This window comes from Bison bison, unplaced genomic scaffold, assembly GCF_000754665.1.
Source record: "Bison bison bison isolate TAMUID 2011002044 unplaced genomic scaffold, Bison_UMD1.0 scf7180017864518, whole genome shotgun sequence".
NCBI lineage: Eukaryota > Metazoa > Chordata > Mammalia > Artiodactyla > Bovidae > Bison > Bison bison.
Genome location: NW_011495071.1, coordinates 10,462,997 through 10,484,584, shown reverse-complemented (window position 1 = coordinate 10,484,584; position 21,588 = coordinate 10,462,997). Strand labels below are relative to the sequence as shown.

At 37.8% G+C, this 21,588-nt stretch overlaps 1 protein-coding gene across 6 annotated transcripts in view; it reads right to left on the bottom strand.

The window, feature by feature from the left end:
- Window positions 1–21,588, bottom strand: part of TBCEL (tubulin folding cofactor E-like) — a 66,130-nt gene that overhangs the window by 24,506 nt on the left and 20,036 nt on the right. For 5 of the 6 annotated variants that reach the window (XM_010830491.1, XM_010830490.1, XM_010830493.1 and 2 more), the window contains 6 exons: window positions 20,588–20,737; window positions 18,782–18,921; window positions 12,722–12,903; window positions 11,167–11,423; window positions 7,771–7,897; window positions 6,179–6,295 (listed from right to left, as the gene is read on the bottom strand). In XM_010830491.1, the coding sequence (XP_010828793.1) occupies window positions 6,179–6,295; window positions 7,771–7,897; window positions 11,167–11,423; window positions 12,722–12,903; window positions 18,782–18,921; window positions 20,588–20,720 (956 nt within the window). In that variant the 5' untranslated portion in view covers window positions 20,721–20,737. The remainder of the gene's footprint in view (window positions 1–6,178; window positions 6,296–7,770; window positions 7,898–11,166; window positions 11,424–12,721; window positions 12,904–18,781; window positions 18,922–20,587; window positions 20,738–21,588) is intronic. The other variant, XM_010830494.1, reaches the window with a different exon arrangement.

Genomic DNA, 21,588 nt, shown 5'->3' with positions numbered 1-21,588 from the left:
CTCTCTGCTTTTAATATAAAAGAGGCCTGAATTCTAACTCAGGTAGGATAATTCTTTGGAACTCTAATCCACCATCTTCTCAATCTTCTGGCCTTCAAAATAAAGTTGCTCTTCCTTGTCCTAACAACTTGTCTCTTGATTTATTGGCCTGCTGTGCAGTAAACAGTGCACACTTAAGAGCTGGTAACACAATTGGAAGGCTACTATAATAATACAGGTAAGAGATGAGGAAGGCTTGAACTAAAATGATGCTAAGAAGTATTAAGATTCTATATATTTTTGAAAGCAGAATTGAAAAAAACAAAATGGACTAGTTGTGGGGTATAGGAGAAAGAAATCAGGGATGGTGCCCAACTCTTAATCTTGAGCAAATGGAAGAATGAAGAGATGGAGGAAAACGTGCACAGCATCAGATAAAGCAGGGAAGGCAAGGGGCCAAGGAAAGGTAAAGAAGGGACCAAAAGTTAGATTTTGGACACATTAGGGTTAAACATCAGATAGAGATGTCAGGTAGATATCTGGAAATATTAGTTTGGAATTTAGGGGCAGATAGATGAAAGCTGAATAAATTTGGCAATTATTTGAAATTAAAAGATGTGGAAAGCCATAGGACTAGATAAAAGTACCTACGGGATGAGTACAGAAGAGAAGAGATGCAAAGATGAAATCCTGAGATAACTGGATTTTTAAAAGTTGGGAACATGAGGCGCCTCCAGCAGAGGAAATATATCTCTAGCTTAGTGCAGATGGCAACCTTCTTAAGAATAGATACTACTATTTTGCCTTATCTGCAGCTTCTGGCTCAATGCCTCTTAGTTCATAGTAGATATTCAGTAAATAAATTAAACTGCCCTTTGAAACCCATCTAGAATCTAGAGTTATTTCCTAGAAGGTCTCCTGGTAAAATATGAGAGTCCAACAACTGAAATATGACCAACACAGTGAGGACATCTTTTCAACCACTGGCAGCACCCACTGAACTGATTCTGAAATAGCACACCACTGCCATACAAGCCATGAAGAGACCAGGCAGAAATGAAGACTCTAAAAGAAAACCTACTGATTGGAAAAGCAAACACTATGATGTTTAAAGACCAAGAATCATGCAACAGAAATTTTTCATCTTCTATTGTTTTACAAAATAAATAAATATGAAACATATGGGCAACTCCTCTGCTTTTTGTGTGTGTGTCTGTCCATAATTACTATAAACAGACACAGTAGAGAGGCTAAGCTTCCAGCTCCACCTACCAGTAGAAGGGGAGCACCTGTAAGGAATTATAACACTCTTAATAAGTATGTCTCCCTTCAGTCCTCTAAACATTTTATTCTGTTCATCATAAAAAATTGAAGTGGTACAGGTAACTGGAGCTTATATTTTATTCTGAGATAGAAAAAAAGAATATGTAAATTTCTGGATCGTCTTTAAAGTCTTCTGTTGCCAAAATGACTAATCATATGGAAACAGATGTGTGTGAATAATCCGACTGACTCACAAAATAACTTTGCTACCATAAAGGACACTGAATGGATCATAACGGCCTTTTATTCGAGCTCTCAAAAGACATTTTGGCTAACTTTTCTTACTTATGTCTAAGTTGAACAGAGGTATTTGGTGATTAATGACACAAGACAGGAAAATGAGAGGAGAAGAATGGGGAGCCTAAAACTGGGGAAGGATGCTGGGAAAGTCAGAATTTATAGGGAAATCAAGATTTTAAAAATCCATGGTCAAGTGAAAAGAAATGTTTTCTTCAAAATAAACAGATACCTCAATCCCACCAGGAAACTAAAGCTCAAATGTGATTCTGTATGAAACATTGAATTATCCAGGAAGTCAAATTTTTACCTTTTACTATGAACTGTGCTATTCACTATTCATAGGCATTTTGGGGAGAAATTACGCATATAACTTGGGAGACAATTAAAGAGATGGTAAGTATAGTACTAATGCCCTGTTTATAGATCACTCTTAATTCATAATGAATGCATTTAATATAAATTCCTCTCTGTTATTCACCATTTCATCTTGCATCAGCATGAATGCTACTATATTCTTTTAAAAATGGCTAACACAGCTCCTGGCATACTATAGTGGCTCAAAATCAGTCCACCAGGAGACTTATAAGAAAACTACTAGGCAATGTGTACTACTGTGGATATATGTCAACTTCGGCATCAGAATGCCCTTCTGATTTGAGGGAAACTCAAGACAGATGAGAGGCAGAAACCACGTCCCACTACAGAAGCTAAAGAGTAGGTATTCTCTTTCTCCCCTGGAAGCCAGAACCTGGGAAGGTGACATAAACCTGTCTAACTATAGCTGGAACTTTAAATCCTAAGATGTAATGCAAGGACATGAGGTCTGACAGAGATTACTCACAGCAGATAAGGAAGAGTCAAACATTCAAAAGCATGGCTGCAAAATGTCTGAAGGCAGTGAAGTCTAGCAACTTACTGATGACTGTCCAGTGACCACTGTAAGAAGGATACTGTTTGTACAGTGAGATCTACAGAAATCTTGGCTGTGCCTGCCTTCCCCTCAACCCTGCCCAAGCCTAATTCTCTAATCTTATCAATTCTGAGCCCTACACAGTATTCATTATTCTTTTACTAAATTCCTGTTCTACTTAAGTTGGTCAGAGTTGATTTCTGTTCTGTGCCCTATGGGCCTACTACCAGGGAGTAGATTCCCCAGCAATAATACCTCAGGTGATTAAAGGTGATTTGGGATTGGTTTTTGGCCTAGTAGAGGCCAGTGAATATCACAATTTTCATGGGAGGGATTTTGCAAGTCCTTGCCATGGAGTGGTGAAATAACTAATTATCACTTGAGCTCACATGAAATGCTCTAGGAGACCGACAGAGTGCTGCCAAGAAAAAAACACATGACGGGAATGAACAATTCAAGACTATGAGCACCCGCTATTCTAAGGGTACAAAATGGACAATATTACATAAAGAGATGTTAATGTCAAATTCCTATAAAGGATCTTTGCTTTCTTACAACAGAGCTGAAGTAGCCATAAAAACAAATATACAAGATTTTATGCTCTAGGTTGCTGAATTATAGGTCATTTTGCATCCATATTGGAACTATGCTATGAAAGTTGAAGCACTGATGGGAGAGACACAGAGCATATATTGGAGTGGAAGTATATATAAGGAAGGACTCTGAGGACTTGGGAATATCCTGAATCCCTAAATCCTCACTGGGTCCAACAAGACTGTTCCTCTGTGGCTTGAAAAGGCAGTAAAATCCCCTTGCCTGAGGGAATTACCTTGCAAGTGTAAACTAATTCCCCATTTGCCTCCTCCCTCCACAGACATACTCTACCGTACCACCATCAATCACAGCATTGTCTGTGGGATCATTTACAAAACCATCAAAACATTTACAAGTCTGTAGTCATTTATATGGACAAACATATGGGAAATGAATATAGGGAATATAAAAAATAAGTTGTGTTAACCAAGGCGAAAAAAAGCAATTCTAGATCTGGCTGATTTTGTGTACGTATATTACCAAAGGTTCTGAATTTTAAAAAACCTAGCGGCTAGCTTCAATGGTTTAGAATCATTTAGAGTGGTTCTAAGCTGGCTGACTGGAAATTGGACTCAATGGTGGTGGTCTATGCTAAAACAAGTTGAAATGTCACAAATTCTTTGAGCTAATGTGGAAGGAGGAATTCAGAAACTTCAAGACACAGGGATGAAGGAAATTACTGTCACCCTGTATCACTTCACCCATTCTCCAGCCATGGACCCTACAAAGACTGAGAGATACTGTCTTCCCCAAGGCCTTGCAAAATACATTCATGAGCAGAGCACACACATCCTTGGAAAACATTTCATAGGCCAGGGATGCTGGTGGGAGACACTGAAATCTGGTTGCCCATTTCAATATTTCAACATCAGGAAGGAAGGAAGAGATCAGGCGGTAGCATCAAGCTACTACTAGTAACTGTAACTACTTACTACTAGTGAGAAAAGAGGCATAATTATAAAAAAGGCAACAAGGCCAGAGTGGTAACTAAAATAGCTTGACTGCATAAATCTTTGGTAGTAGGTAATTGATCACAGTCTATGTAGGATTGGAATAGGTTATCTCATTACAAGGAAAAAGAAATGTGTTTTCATTTGTATAAGAAATTTATTAGGGTAGGTAAGAAAAGAAATATTTAATACATAACTTCAAAGAAAAGGTATATATCTAGATGTTAATCAAAGTAATCTCTGTGTCAGACTATAGTAAATGTTTTTTCCGCTGAATTGCTCCTACATGGGAAGAAGTCCCAAGATTAGGGGTAGCAAGATTATCACTGCTCACTGCAGAAGCCAAAAAGGAACAGATAAGCCCGCTTCTTATCTCTGGGGAGACAGAGTGTGGGTACATGCCTTAAACCAGCCAATCAGCTGGTCAGATGCAAGGTCTGAACTGAGGGAATGAAGCAAAGGTCAGTAACAAATGATTTTCAGTGCTAATGGGGAAATCAAAAGTGCATGACACTGCTGCAGGTGTTCAGTGGTAAAGTCCAGCGCAGTGTGCCAACAGAAATCTATAAAGAGGACTGTAAGAGGAAAGCTTGGCTATCCTTGCTTTCCTTCCTGTCTAAACCGGGTTCTCTAGACCATCTAGCAATTCTTTTAGTTTCTCAATATCCTTCCAATAAAGTCCTCCCCTTGATAAAGATGATTTCTATGACATGCATTCAAGATACTGATTACTACAGAGGCATAAAAGCACTTTAGGAAAATTACGCCATCAGGGACAGAAACAATTTACTGCCATATATTTACTACTTCCTGTAGCAGACGAAGTTTAGTAACCTGTCATGACAGACTTATGCTTAAAGCCAGAATATTTACTTCTTCTAATAATACATTAGATTGAATCAAATGAAACTATAGATATCAGACTATAGTTTTATTAACCTAAAATGTTTTTTTACATGGTTTAACTTAATATTTCTGGGTTGTGCTAAAGGCATAGCTGTATTTCTTCCTAACTAGCTGTTCTTAGCTAATTTTAAAAGTTTACCTTCAAAGTCCTTACTTAATTGTCTAACATTTTAAACATTTAAGCATTAAAATTCTACTGCTAATAGCACAAATCTCTTTCACAGCCCTGGTTCAGCCTTACATTATGGAAACTCTCTTAAAGTCTGTAAATAACAGAGAACTCTGGGGAAAAAAATGTTCAGTAGGAATGAATTAGGACTTCCTTGTAACTCAAATGGTAAAGAATCTGCCTGCAATGCAGGAGACCTGGGTTCGATCTCTGGGTCGAGATGATTCTCTGGAGAAGGGAATGGCAACCTACTCCAGATTTCTTGCCTGAAGAATCCCATGAACAGAGAAGCCTGGCAAGCTACAGTCCAGGCCGTCACGGAGAGTTGGACACGACTGAGTGTTATGTGCCAGATGCCAGGAATGAATTAGAATCACTGAAATTTGTAAACAGAATGTGGTTTGACTCACGTTCAACCTTAAGTTGCATCTTGTTGTCTGAAACGCCTCCTGTTGAATGCTATTCTTAAACTCTAAGAAAAGAATAACTTTTGGGGTAACTGATTCTAGTTTCCAATACCCAGAAATCTGTTTAGGGAGTTTTTTCCCCTTTATGTTTACCTATATAATATCTGCTACATTTTCTTTACATTTATAGAATATTAGTTTCTCACCGAACAACTTCATATTAACCCTTCATATGCAGGCCTCAGCATTTCTCTTCCGACTCAACATCCTCATTTCTTTAATATTTCCTATTTAAGGAGTCTATTTTCTAGTCCCTTTCTCATAATCACTAAACCTCATGTACATTTGCCAAGCCTTCCAAACTGCAGAACATAGTAGAGCTTAAAAGCAGATGCAATGTGAAAAAAAAGACCAGTTTTGGGGGTGGGTGAAAATGTGCTCCTGGAAGAAAGGAACAAAAAGGAATCGATGATATGGAAGATGGAGTGGGAACTACTGGAAGCAGTCAAATACTTACCCAAACATTCTTAATACAAGTGCAAGGCTAGAAAAAATCCACTATGGAGAATAACATAAAACAGGTTTGCTTTTTCTTCTAAGAGGGTCCAATAACAAGTCAGTAGATTTTGCTTTAAAGCAATAGTTCTTAAGTTGCCTCAATACTTGCTAAAGTGTTGCTAAGCTGATGAGGGGTTTTTACCTGAATGGCACTTCTTCCTGTGGGACATCCACATAGTAACGGATAAAAAATCTCTCGGAGTCTTCTCGCTCACCATCAGTAACAACACTGCCATTAAGTTTGGAGACGGACGGCAATCTATAAATGAAAAGCAAAAGATACAATAGAATGATTGGCTTGAGGCCCAGTCTTATTCTCTTGAAAGGATGCATTTGATGCGGCTCCGCTTGTGCACAGCTACTTACATGAACTAACGTGATAGAAAACAAACAGACCAAAAATTTCTCTAAAGTTGCGTTTTTGGAAGTAACACTGACCTTTTATAACCATACCTCACCTTTCAAAATAAGATTCTATACAGTACTGTCCAAACTTAAATATGATGCAACCCACACATGTAATTTAAATTCTCTAGTATCCACATTTTAAAAAGTAAAAAGTAAACAAATGAGCTTAATTTTAATACTACATTATATTTAATCTAATTTAATACTACATATTAGGCTATATTTCAACCTATAATCAACACTAAGTAACTAAGGTACTTCACGTTCTTTTTGTTCATATAAAGTGTTTGAAATCTAGTATGTGTTTTTTCATTTATAGTACATTTCAATTCAGACTAGCCATAATTTCAAGTGTTCCAAAGTCACACATGGCTTGATGGGGCCATACTGAACAGCACAGGTCTACAGAGCAGTCAGTACAATTTGCTCACATAGTTCAGGAATTCATTTATTGTATTTACAAAAGAATTGTGTAAAGAAAACAAAGCATAAGGTATGCAAGACTTACTCTTCTTAGAAGAAAAATAGGCTGAAATTTATTTCCTCAGTAGGATACTAACGTGTACGTCAACAACTGGAAAGCAGTAAAGACCTGCTAGACATGAGCTGGTCAGACAGACCAAAGCAGTTTACAGAATCACTCTTCTTTAGGGACTCTTCAAGATTACTGTTCCCCTATTAAACTACTATGTATACACACGAGAGAACAGAGCAAAGCTCCACAGCCCTTTACATCTTAGCCAAACCTCAATGCTGTTAAAGACACATACATACAAAAATAAACCCTCACGGGACATTTCAGGAGTCTGAGGGAGGCAGAGGCTGAGACATGAAAGGCAGGACAGCTGGAGGAAGAAGGTAACAAGGTGGTGGTCAAGTTTAGGTCAATCTAAATGGAAGAAAAAACCACAGATACTGCTCTCTTGAGTTTTACACTAATGAAACAGCCCAATTTCCAGGGATTTACACTGTAAATGACTTCTATGTTAACAGAGAAAACAAGGAATCAATTCCCAAATGTACTTACTTTTTCCTCATGACCCAAAACAAGATTTCAAATATTGTAAATATCAAAAAGTATAAAACTGGAATAGACTTGTGAGGAAATTTTCAGTGGTCTTGGCAGATGAATTATATTTCACATTTTTCGTATCATATTACGTTCCTTTTCTTCTAGAATTTGGAGGTGCAGAAGCTTTAAGCACAGTCTGTTCTAGAGATGGATAAACACACAGTGTACTTCCTCCCACCTTCCAATAGTGCATATTCCCTTAATGAAACAACAAAGCACTGAGGAAAGAAAGCAAAATAATCAGGACAACAGACCTGGCTATTACCAACTTCCTTCGCTCCTCAGTAGTGTATGGCTGCAGAAGAGGAATTCCTAACAACCTCACTTCTTCAAGTTTAGGGAATGAGTTTAGTTTGTCAATGTCTTCCCAGGACTGCAAACCTAATTTGAGAAATATATTGTTTAAGTAAATCCAGAAAAGCATACAAATGAGAAGATAAACATCACTAAACAAATTATTTCCATTAATAAGTTCTGAAATGCTAAAATGATCACAAAAGCTAGTTCTAGATCCTGAAATTTTTTTTTATTCAAGGAAAGACTAGAAAGCATCAATTCTTCAGTGCTCAGCCTTCTTCACAGTCCAACTCTCACATCCACACACGACCACAGGAAAAACCATAGCCTTGACTAGATGAACCTTTGGTGGCAAAGTAATGTCTCTGCTTTTTATATGCTATCTAGGTTGGTCATAACTTTCCTTCCAAGGAGTAAGCGTCTTTTAATTTCATGGCTGCAGTCACCATCTGCCGTGATTTTGGAGCCCAGAAAAATAAAGTCTGACACTGTTTCCAATAAAACACCATAAAACTCCCCTGCAGCCTCTCCTTTCTCTGTGACCCCAGTGTTCAAGGATCCCCTTTACTCTCCAACATTCACTCATCTACTGATTCTCTACCCAAAAGGCTGGTAAAGGCGACCACCAGTGGTTTAATAAGCAGTATGGATGTCATGATTACAAAATTTTAAAAGTGATGTGATCAACTCTTTCATCAAATACAGACTCACAGAATCTAAGAGTGGATACTGCTAGACTAAATTTTTACTTAACAAGTACTAAAATGGGCAAGGTCCACAGAACCAGAAACTAAACATTATCTTTTGACTATCTCCATCTTGGGGATAGGGAAAACACATTCAAAATTTAAAACAAACAAATTGAGATACAAAAAACTTGAACCCCTTGGGCAGGAAAATAGGCAACAAATTAAGACTGGTCAGTCTTAAAAGGAAACTCTTCCTATGGCTGTGAACAAATGTAGCATCCAAGTCTTTACTTGGCACTGGCAGGAAAAATACTCCTGCTCAGTTTTACAACACGTTAATTAAATCCATTGCAGAGAACAACGTAGTCCCTTTCTTCCCTTCCTATTTCTATCAGCCTTCAGCAAGGTAAAGGCAGAGGAGCAATAAACTGGTGCATAACCAACCCAGGTCACTGCTGTCCTCTTCAGAACAGCATTCTATCTAGGAGGAAGAATGGAGTTAGCTCAAGCAGTGTCAGTTGTGAAATAAACAGTTTCCTTATGCAAATCATTTGTTTTTTAAAAAATTTTAATTGGAGGACAATTGCTTTATAATCACTTGTTTTTTTTTTTTACTTTTTTTTTTAAATTTTATTTTATTTTTAAACTTTACATAATCACTTGTTTTTAAGACTTAATTCCCACCCTTAAAATCTCCATGGTGAAATAAACTGTGTGGTTTTTCAGTTACAGGTCAGAATTATTTTTCCTTATGTAGTTGGTTTCTTAAAAAAAAAAAAAAAGGCAGAAAGACAATGCCAAGAGAATGGGAAGAAAATCCACAGACTAGGAGAATATATTTGCTAAAGACACATGGATAAAGGATTGTTATGCAAAATATACAAAGAACTCCTAAAACTCAACAATAGGAAAAGTAACAATCTGATTAAAAAATGGGCAGAAAACCTGAACAGACATCTCAGCAAAGAAATACAGACAGCAAGTAAGCATACGAGATGTTCTATACCATATGCCATCAGGAAAATGCAAATTAAAACAATGAGATACCACTATAAACCTGTTAGAATGGCCAGAAGCCAAAACACTCACAGAACCAAATGTTGACAAAAGATGTGGAGCAACAAGAACTCTCATTCATTACTGGTGCAATGCAAATGGTATAGCCACTTTAGAAGAGAGTTTAGTAACTTCTTACAAAACTACACATACTCTTACTATATGATCTAGCGACTGTGCTGTTATTCACCCAAATTAATTGAAAACATGTCCACACAAAAACCTACACATGGAGGTTTGCAGCTTTATTAATTAAGCCAAAATGTGGAAGAAACCAAGATATTCTTCAGTTTGTGAGCAGATAAATAAACTGTGATACATCCAGATAATGGAGTATTATTTACCACTAAAAATGAAATGAGCTATCATGAAAAGACATGAGGGAATTTAAACTAAGAGAAAGAAGTGAATTACTCAGTTAAAGAAGCCAATCTGAAAAGGCTACACACTGTATGATTCCAACCATGTGACATTCTGGAAGAGGCAAAAGTATGGAGGCAGCAAAAACATCAGTGGTTGCCAGGGATTAGGGAGGCAGAAGGGATGAACAGGCAGAGAACAGAGGCTAGTTAGGGCAGTAAACTAAGGCGTGCAGTACTACAATGGTAGATGTGTGTCACTATACATTTGTCCAAACCCACACAATGAACAACACCAAGAGTGCAAACTCTGGACTTTGGATGATGTCAATGTAGGTAAACTGAATGTTATCACTTTGGTGCTGGGCGGTTGATAGAAGGGGAGGTTTTGCATGAGTAGGGGCAGGGAGTATATGGGAACTCTATGTACTCTCTGCTCAGTTTTGCTGTGAATATTAAGACTCCAAACAATAAAATTTACTCATTTTAAAAATTAGGCTAAAATATTCATTCCTGTTATATGCAGAATCAAATAGCAACAAATTGATAATCAATTATATGTAAATACTAGAAAAGATAAGTGAGAATTTGAAAGGACTGGGAATTCCTTAACCTAAATCCAGACAAAACCATCTTGTTTGTAACTTTTTGTACTTTTTTACCCTTCCTTTTCGGAGAAGGCGATGGCACCCCACTCCAGTACTCTTGCCTGGAAAATCCCACGGACGTAAGAGCCTGGTGGGCTGAAGTCCATGGGGTTGCTAGAGTTGGACACAACTGAGCGACTTCACTTTCACTTTCATGCATTGGAGAAGGAAATGGCAACCCACTCCAGTGTTCTTGCCTGGAGAATCCCAGGGACGGGGAGCCTGGTGGGCTGCCGTCTATGGGGTCGCACAGAGTCGGACACGACTGAAGCGACTTAGCAGCAGCAGCAGCAGCAGCCTTCTTTTTACTACCCAATTCATCAATTTCACTTCTTTCATAGCATGGCCCCTTTAATATACAAAATATTAATAACTAATATAATACTCTGCCAAGTGAATATTTGATAAATATTGATATTTACCAGAGCATTTATAAAAATGAATGCCTTAAATTTAACTTATCAATAGGCATCTACATGTCACTCTGTAAAATCATCCTGTAAGAAGGCAGAGCTATGATGGAAAGAAATACACTTTCACTGTATTTCATGCATAAATGCAGATCAATTTGCATGTAGAATAAGAACAAGCATGTCCCTCACCTGACTTGTGGAGGCTGATGGATCGCAGATTAGGAAACAACCTGGCCAATGAATCATCAGGCTCCTCGATAGCGTTCAAATGGTTGTTGGCCAGGACAAGGGTATCCAGTGAGGGAAACATAACTCCTAACTTGCGTATTTCAGTCCAGTCTTGGAGGTTATTGTCTGTTATATGTAGTAGCTTAAGAGAATGACAGCAAATAGAAGGACAAGACACTGTTTCATAGTCATTAAGGCACAGGAAGAGTTCTTCCAAACTGCAGAGAAAAAAGGAAATATTTCATTGTTTAAAGCAGTTAAGTTTCTACTTTGCACCTATTTTTAGTCACTCAGTAAATAAGCTTCTACTACGTATGAGACTCTGCTACGTATAGCAGAACAAATAGAAAGATGTCTTTCTGAAGTTTAAAATACAGTTGGGAAGACGACTAAAGTACATAAAAGAGCAGAGAATGATACAACCCAGTACTAAAGTAATTGTATGCTTAAATAAATAAATGCTCAATGAAGCAGCACTATAAGTGCAATGCCACTTCATATAGGAATGGAATTCAAATTGTAGTTGGAACAGCCAGGAAAGGATGCATGGCCTTGAAGAAGGGGCAGAGTTGGGTAAATTGAGAGGAGATAAAAGAAAATTCTAGAAACAACATGAACAGTGTTTAGAAATAGAAATAATAGTTATCATTTATTGAATTCCTACCCTGTGTCAGGTCCTGTGCAGGTGCTTTATATACCATACTTCCACTTCTGAAATTTTAATTATGCCCACTTTATAGACAAGAGATTAATAAGCTTATCAAAGGTCATATGTTTAGGAAGTGGAACTGTGATTTAAAGCTCATTCCATGCTATGCTAAATGTTGCATGCAGTGAGAAAATCAATCTCATTAGAGGGAGAGTGAGAAACTAAGATGGAATAAGTGAGTTGAGACCAGACTCTGAAAGGCTTTAATAATTTCCGTATTTAGACAATCAAGGAGACTACAGCTTCATATATTTCTTTAAACTATTTCCTTTGAATATTTATGTGCATATACAAAGATAGATATAAACAAAACATAACAAAACATTTCTAAACTGACAAACAGAAGTATAATTTCCTGCTTAAATTATTGAAAAGAATATGAGGTCCATTTTCCCATCATGCCAGCTAGGCACTTACTTAATCATCTGAGCATTAATATATTTTAGAGACACTATGATTCTTTCCTCCCAAAGAAAAGGGCTAAGGCAAAATTCTGGAATCAGGTAATCAGAAGATTAAAATGGAGAAAGGCTGGGTTGATCTTAAAATGATAAGTGCTTCTCAGGGATATTTTCTAGCCAAAGGATGATATATCCTATGTCTTGGTGCTACTCCACACTTACAAGTATTCCAGGGAAAATGCTACTAGATTACCCTCACACCCTCATTTAATTACTTCATTTTTCTAACCTCATTCTCCATTCAATCTGCAGTTCTAGTATTTCTGAGGTGGGAGGCCAGCAGTAATTCTAGGTACTAACACAGACGGCAACATAGCTCCCTCTCCATCATGCCGTTTGGGCTTACTCTGGTAACTCCTGCAGTATCGTGTGGACTGTCTCCCAAGAAGCTTTGCTGTTGTTGAGGACAAGTTTTCGAACCCCAGAGAAGGACCCAGCACATGTTCTTTCTAAAACTGATAAATTCAGAGGGTTGGAACTCAGGTTTAGAAACTCCAACTGGGGAACATTTGACACAATTTTACTGACCTACGGAGAAAAAAAAGAAAAGCATATTAGGCAGTAATCAGAGATTTTAAACAGCAATCATAGTCAAGAAAACCTAAGTGAGTGGGTCTCCAGGCAAAATGCCACTTATACTATGAAGTCCTATTTAGAGATGGTATGCACAGAGAGGCATAAATAATTTCAACAAATCATGGCAAATGATTTAATTCCTTTCTATAGCATCACTGAAAATTAATGGTATAAAAGAAAAATTTTCTATGTTGCCTCTGGCAAAGTTTTTGATTCTGCTCTGTATAATATTCTCTTTGATATCACTATATGATATTTTGGAGAAAAGATCATTTGGATGACATTTTCTAAAGAGCTGAGATTGGGTCATGTACAAGTAATTCTCTTTGAATATCTCTTCCTTCCATTCTCAGTACAATATTAAGGTTAATTAAAGGTTTATTGAAGACCACATGGTAACAATTCAGGTATTCAAAATTAATTACATAATCATTTAGAAAACACTTTCAGCTTGGTCCAAAGATGCACCAAACTTTAAAATATATTTACTTAAAAATAAAGAGCATCTGTGACTATATTACAAAAGAGAAAACATGATCATCAACAAAAGAGAAAACATGATCAAAACATGATCATGATCATCAAACATGATTTAGCGAGCAACTTGGTACACAAGAAAGAAAAAAAAAAGGAAATGAGCTTCATTGATTACTGACCTTAACTATTCCCTATGCACTGTACTAGGTATTTAGGGCTTCCTGGGTAGCTCAGGTGATAGAGAATCCACTGCAGTGCAGGAGATCCTGGGTTCGATTCCTGGGTTGGGAAGTTCCCCTGGAGAAGGGCTGGCTACCCACTCCAGTATTCTTGCCTGGAGAATCCCCATGGACAGAGGAGCCTGGCAGGCTACAGTCCATGGGGTTGCAAAGAGTCGGACACGACTGAGTGACTAAGCACAGCACACTAGGCTTCGGTTTAAAATGCAAGAGATTCATACCAGTTGGCATATATTCTCCTGTATGATCTCTTTTGTGATCAAACGGTACCAAGCATTTGGGTGATATATGCCTAAGATTTGGAGTTTAGTGAGTGGCCACAACACAGCTGAATAGTCCACACATGGACCGATCCTTTGCTGCATTCTACCACCTGGATACCAATGATACAAAGGCTTTTCACACAGAAGATGATGACTAGCTATGCTTTAAGGACCACAAAAAAAAAAAAAAGATGAAAAGGAACTGGCTCCAACTATAGCATGAAGGATAAGTTCTAATTTTAGTACTGCTGCTGCTACTGCTGCTAAGTCGCTTCAGTCGTGTCCGCCTCTGCGACTCCATGGACTGCAGCCTACCAGGCTTCTCCGTCCATGGGATTCTCCAGGCAAGAACACTGGAGTGGGTTGCCATTTCCTTCGCCAATACATGAAAGTGGAAAGTGAAAGTGAAGTCGCTCAGTCATGTCTGACTCTTAGTGACCCCATGGACTGAAGCCTACCAGGCTCCTCCATCCATGGGATTTTCCGGGCAACAGTACTGGAGTGGGGTGCCATTGCCTTCTCCCAATTTTAGTACAACCCCAGTTAAATAAACAAAGCATACACCCTTTGCTAACCACCACCCTTCATATTTTATTTTTATAATAAAGAAAACTTCCCCAAAATGGATACTCTCAAGAGTTTTTGAAGCAATTTCTGAAAGAATTTCCAAGGCTAGCAGATACCTGACGTGATCCTCTTCATGGTTTGCATCTGCACTACTATCTAATGAGAATAAAGATTTAAAGTAATGACTCATCATACATCACCCACTGGCTATCTATTTTACATATGGTAATGTATACTTTTCAGTGCTATTCTCTCAAATCATCCCACTCTTTCCTTCTCCCACCGTGTCCAAAAGTCTGTTCTTTATGTCTGTGTCTCCTTTGCTCTGTGAAAACCAGGAGGGATGGGGTGGACGTGGGAGGAGGGCTCAGAAGGGAGGGGACACGTGTATGCCTATGGCCAATTCATGTTGTTATATGGCAAAGGCCATTACAGTACTGTAAAGTAATATCCTCCAAATAATTAATTAAAAAATAATTACTCAGCCCTAGAATATCCTAAAAAATGTAACATTGGACTACAACTGAATAATCCAAATATTATTTGGAAAATAGTACATGTTAGAAATAAATATCTTCTTTAAAAGATTAAAATTTAAAAGGATTTTGGGTCACCTTAGATTAACAATATTCTGGAAAATATTATAGTCATTACACAGGTAGGTTTATTCATGGCAGAAAAATGTCTTAATAGTAAAGGCTAATATTCAATGAGTATCTCAGGCTTCTCTTTTTTAAATTCTAAAACTAGAAAACAAGACCCATCGATCTGAAATGAGTTCAGGATACTCATATGCAGAACATGGAGATGAACTCAGACCACCTCTTCGGTCTCCACAGCTCTATGACTTAACAGGGGACCCTCTACTTTTGAAAAGGAAGAAACTAAGGTTTTAAGAAAAATGGGAAAGGATTGTGAGATAACAATCTGTAATTTATACCTAAGCTATTCTCTACTTCACCCGAGTGGGGGCTTCCTCCCTCCTCTAAACTGCTTAGTTCAATTTCCTTTATAAAATGGTTTTGATAAGGAGAGGAGGATAAAAGAGATACTTTGGGAAAGGTCAGACAAAAATCTACTTAGCCAAATATTCAAATCAAAAGCTAAAAAATGCATCTCTTTTTTTTATACATACAGATGCCCAGTTTTAGAAGGGCTGGAGACAAATCTTTGCCTCTCCCCCAAGTATTACACTTCTCACTCCTATTTATATTAGCCTCTGAATAGATAGCAGCCAGTTGTTTAAAGTATAAAAGAAGCTACTTATAACATTAAGGCCATTCAAAAACACTGAAAGGACAAACTAGATTATTCTGTTCCATACTGCTATATCAAATACTGGCTGAAATAAACTTAGTTAATGGCCAGGGATGATCTTTCTGGTAATCAAATACATGTGTTGCAATGGGTTGGAATGTAATATCTTAAAACTGTGACCTATGAGGCCTTCTGTAGCTTGGCAGAGAGTTTAATCAATTCTAAAAAAGGTCAATATTCTTCCACTGTCAGTATTTCTCCCCTATCTCTGTGTTCTGATATATATTCTAGAAGACTGGGATGAGCTACAGTTAAGGGGAAGGACAAAATATAAAGGAAAGATGAAAACAAAAATAAATTGGAAAATGGAAACCTGAAGGGTAGCAGCAAACATTCATTTGAAAACTGCCTGAAATCAGACTATAGAGCACTTACAGGAATATACAAACTGAGCACCAATACAGTGCAAATAAACGTGTGGCTGTGTGTCGTCTCAGCTGTGAGCTCAGTCCTGTCAACTCTTTGAGGCTCCATGGACTGTAGCCCACCAGGCTCCTCTCTCCGTGGAATTTTCCAGGCAAGAATACTGGAGTGGGGTGCGCTTTCCTACTCCAGGGATCTTCCCAACTCAGGGATCGAACCCACGTCTCCTGCATCTCCTGCATTGGCAGGTGGATTCTTTATCACCAGCACCGCCTGGAAAGCCCAAACATGTGACCCTCTGGCTCTATCAGTCAATGTGGGTTGGAAAAATGTTCAGTGTAGATCTTTGTCTAAGCAGAGAAAAGGCTGAATTACCTAGTATAAATTTTGTGTTCTGATCCGTGTTGACACAAATCATCTTTCTGAGGTAGCAGTTATATCTCTAGTAAACTGTTCCCACTAGTTAGCAAAAGCTTATGTATGTGGTCAAAGCACAAAGTACAACACCTCTGTGAAATTTTTACTGCCAAAGGAATAAATTTAGGGGAATCAGCTTGTGAACATAGGAGCTAAAATGATTCAGGGTAAGAGTTGGTCTGACTTGTCATCCACGCAGGTCAAAAGTCTCACCAGAGATTCAGCAGGAGGACTGCTGTGGGAATCCTGGAGAAGGAGGATTAACAAGGTAGTTCTTTTTGCATCTGTACAATGTGGACAGAGCATGCATGTCAATTAAGCATCTCAAAGGACCCAGAAGGCACACACTGTAACTTGTTGAACAGTGACTGTTTGTATAAGTGAACCAATCAATAAATACATGGATAAGTAGAGACTGTTTCTTGGAAACAGCCAGGTAAATCTGTATATATTAACACATGATTTAGAAATCAAGTGGCGTACATCTCAACGAATTTTGGCAAACATCTTAATGAAAGTAGGAAATATAATGGGGAGCACAGATAACAGATTAAATAAGACTATGAAATGGATGAATATAAGAAAAGCTAAAGAAAAGTAAGTTATAGATAGATTTTTCTTTAACAAGAAAGCGGTCTTAGAATTTGTGTCACATTTAATATCTACCAGGTGTCTTGATAATTTTATCAGTAGCCTTGTCTTACAGATGATAAAGGAATAAGTGAATTTCTTAAGATTACAGGAAAAGTTAGAGCAACTGGGCCTGATCAAACCTCAAGATACAATCATTTATTCTTTAATGAACTCAGCAAACATATGAATGCCTAGAATGCTGCTGTTTGCTGTTTAGTCACTAAGTCACGTGCTATACTTTGTGACCCCATGAACTGTAGCCTGCCAGGCTCGTCTTGTCCGTGGGATTTACCAGGCAAGAATACTGGAGTGTGTTGCTATTTTCTTTTCCAGCCTAGACTGCTACTGCTGATGATAAAAAAGAAAGCCCTGAAAAAGCTCATGGTCCAGCAGAAAACTGCCAAGTAAGCCAGTGACTGCACTACACTGTGATGAATTCTGTCACAGCAGTGTGATATAGGTGTTTGGATGATCTAATTCTGCCTGAGTGAGAGTCAGGGCAAGTTTCAGAGAGGAACAACTTGGGCCAAATCTTGAAAGATACACAGAAAGCAGCTGGGTAGACAGAGGAGAAAGAGAACAGTAGATTCAGAATGAATAAAAGCAGGGAAGTTTTCCTTGTCAGGAAAACTGTCATGAACTGCAGAAAAGCACATGGCTAAAGATGGAGAAAAGACTCTGGAAATAGCAAGGGGTCACATGATGGAGGGTCACACTTAGAGAGTTCAAACCATTGTTTGTAGGCAGTGAAAATCAGTGAAGGGACTTGAAGCTTCATAACCACGTTTCATTATTTAAAGGAGTCTGGTACCACTGCAGAAGGTAGCTTAGAGGAAGCAGAGTAAAACCTGAGGCAGAAAATCCATTAAGATACTTTTCCAGTAGTCCAAACAAGAAATAAGAACCTAAATTAAGGTAAAAAATCAAGCAGGAAGAACTATTTTTCTCTTAAAGATACCTTATATCAGGTCATGTTATAATCAGGTAGTAATGTTATATATAATAACAAGAGAGAATGTCATAATACTATTATTTGTGCAACTCAGAGTTACTCTGAGGTCAAAGGCATCAGTTACGTCAAATCACCAATAGGACTCAATAAAACAAGGAAAAGTTCTAAAATATTTAGAATAAATTTCAGTATCAAGAAAAAATATTTTTATAACCTTAGTTTTGAGCTCCAGCAATTTTTAATGTCAATTTATGGTAATAAATAGTGAAGTAGTAGCAAAGAATGAACACAGGATATGTAAACTATTGAAACAATAGGTAATTTAATGCACTGTTAGCAGCCTAAACCTCTGTGGTCTTATTAACCTCTTGATGCCTAGAATAAAGTTTCTCAGTGTTTTTCACATTAATGAAAAACAAGCAATAACAAAATTAACTGGAAAATCACTATAGAAACAGTTGAAGCAATCAGTTATTTCTCTTGAGACATACAGAGAAGAATCCCAAGTGAGAAGCAGAATTCAGCAGCATACATAGCAACACAGAATAATATAGTGAGTCATTGCTGCCCTTCACCAAAACTCAGCAATATAAAAGCTTTACCTCATGCCAGTCTTCAAGTTTATTGTCAGAAAGATCTAGTTCTGACACGTGAGCACAGAAGGCAGCAATTTCTTTTTCATCTCCTGCACAGGTTATTCCACAGCTGTTCAACACCAATACACTTGGGAGGTTGAGGCGATCTGAATCACAAGGGAAATGGAACATGTTCTACGTCAGCCTAATTCTTGTCTACATACACTGAACCGTCAGGAATCAAAATCAAATTATGTGAAATTACACAAGGCCCTGAGAATACAGGATGTGATGGAATCCAAGGGTATTGAATTTCAAGGGGGAGATAGCCAAATATGACCCAGGAGGAGATTAGAAGTACTAGACTGAGGAGTCCTGGAGGCTTTACCTCCTGGCAGGACTGTTTAGCTCAACTACCAACAACAGAACCATCACCCACACTGTCACCTTATCATCTGACGTTAGATCCCTGTGATTCACGGCAGGGCTGCCACTGTCTTCTCATGGCCTCAATTCTTTCTCTTTAAAATTTAGTTCAAAAGTATCATTCTGGTTAGCTCTTTTCTCAGACAGTCTGATTTGTATTTTCACCTCTTGTTGCCTTTGAAAATTATCTCAGACCATTAGGTAGTGTATCGGCTAAATCAATTCTGTTCTTCAAGTTCATATCAACTCAAGGAATCTTCCTCACTTACATGAATCCATTTAAAAATCTACATCTTTCTCCCATACTTGTCCATCAGTCAACCCCCTTTCATATCCACATAGAATTTGTCCCTTAGAAAAATGAGACTTTCAAAAATATATAATTATGAGGGAATATATTTCAGAGTCTTAAACCATTCAATGAATTCAGTCAAACTACTGCTTGTTCAAAAATAAGCCAATAAAATCACTCTTCCTATCTCTAATAAAAAGGACCAATATGATAATTCAGCCACTTTTTTCCTATTTGATATAAAACAAAGACTAACAAAAGTATATTTTATAAATGGAGGCCTCAAATAATATGATTTTTCAACTTAGTGCTTTTCACAAAATCAATTTTCTCAGGCTGGAAGTAGATCCTAAAAAAATGATCAAGTAAGAAATCCACTTCTTTCTGCTGTTCCAGTTTATATGGAGTGGTAAGATAGTGGTATTGAGAAATAACAAACATTTAGTAACCTTCGGACATAGGAACTTTAAAACACTGTTTAATATTAACCTCCCATAATGACAAAGAACTATTTCCAAGAACAATGAATTACAACATTAAGTTAAAATGCAAAACGAAAACACACATTATATGTTTCCAGTTGTAGATGACTGCTCACATAAGCCCCCTCCTAGAATGTCTTTATCCCCTCTCTAACCAAATTTTACTTTCTTGAAGGATTAGTTCAAATCTCACAATTTTGAACTCTTTCCTGTTCGTATTAACTCACTCCCTAAATTTCTTTCCCAATCAGTGTGCCATTCATTTGATTCAATATAAACTACCTTGTGTTATTATACATTTTTATAAATGTGAGTATCTTGTAATCCAATAGGCTATGAGGTCATTGAGGGCACAGGCCAGGCTTGTACTATCTTCTACCTTCCAAGTTCTTTGAAATACTCTCATTCAAATATTGCTCTTGCCCTGTGAGTGCAACTAAAATGCCTTTTGGCCAATCTGGAGGAAGATAAATCCTTTCAGGTTTTCCAAGAAACTAAAATCATAGAAAGGGAGAAAGGCTATTCAATTCATAATTCAAAATAAAGGGAATCATTTGCAAATAAGACAATAGTCTGGTTTAATGTCCTAAGTAAGTTCCAGTAAATAAATGTTTTATGTCCCATCTTTCTTACCTTTCATAGGAGAGCCCTGAGGTGTGGCTGGGACATGGACTCCCATCCCAGGACCACGGCGATAAGGAAAGTTTTCAGGACTGTATTTTTCACATAATACTTGCATAAAACTCCTCCCGCTAGGTTGATCCATCTTCCTTTCCTAAAATTCTATAAGAAACCAGAAATCATCAAAATTTGTCTATTTATTCACACAGGAAATATTTACTGATAATCAATTATTTACAAGGTACTAAGCAAGGCATTGCCAACACAGAAGAGATGGTCACTGACCCCAGGAACTTATACTGTGGTGAGATCTCATGATTTAGGGAAGCTACATAGGCAGACAAATGGCAGCAATATAGTTCAGCATATGGTAACTGCAATACAGATGAAAAGAGCTACAAGATTTAGAAGAGAAGGCCATCAGCCAAGTGTAACAGGAAGACTCTGGCTGGTGCACGGGTTCACGCGATAGGAGGAAAGGGGGCCAATAGGAAGGCGCAGATTAAACATCAGACTGAAGAATGGGACGAATACTTTGACCCTGAATTGACGTTTGTTACTTAAAGTCCTTTCTTCTTCCACAGCTACTTCTACTGAGGAATGAGTATATAGGTTCTAGTTGATGGGATAAAAATAAAGAATTCTATGGAGGCTTCTGGGAATAATCCTTAAAAGATAGCCAGTGTGCCCTTTGTCCTCCTTCCCCGTCTCCTCAGTTCTATTGCCTAGAAACAGATCCTTGCTGTTGTGACCAAGAGACACATCCTAAGGAAGGTGAAACAAACAGCTGAAAGGGACTTAAGTCCCTGAGGATGTCATGGAACTGAGGTGCCATAATGCTGCTCAGTGCATATCTCTGGAATTTCAGTAAAAGAGGAATAACCTTGTTTCATTTGAGCCACTGTCCTCAATTTTTCAGTCACTTAAAAATGAGCCTAATCCTAACTAAGTCAGAGTATCATTAGCACTAATGTATTAGTATTAGTATTGTCAAGGTCAAGTCTAACCTCAGC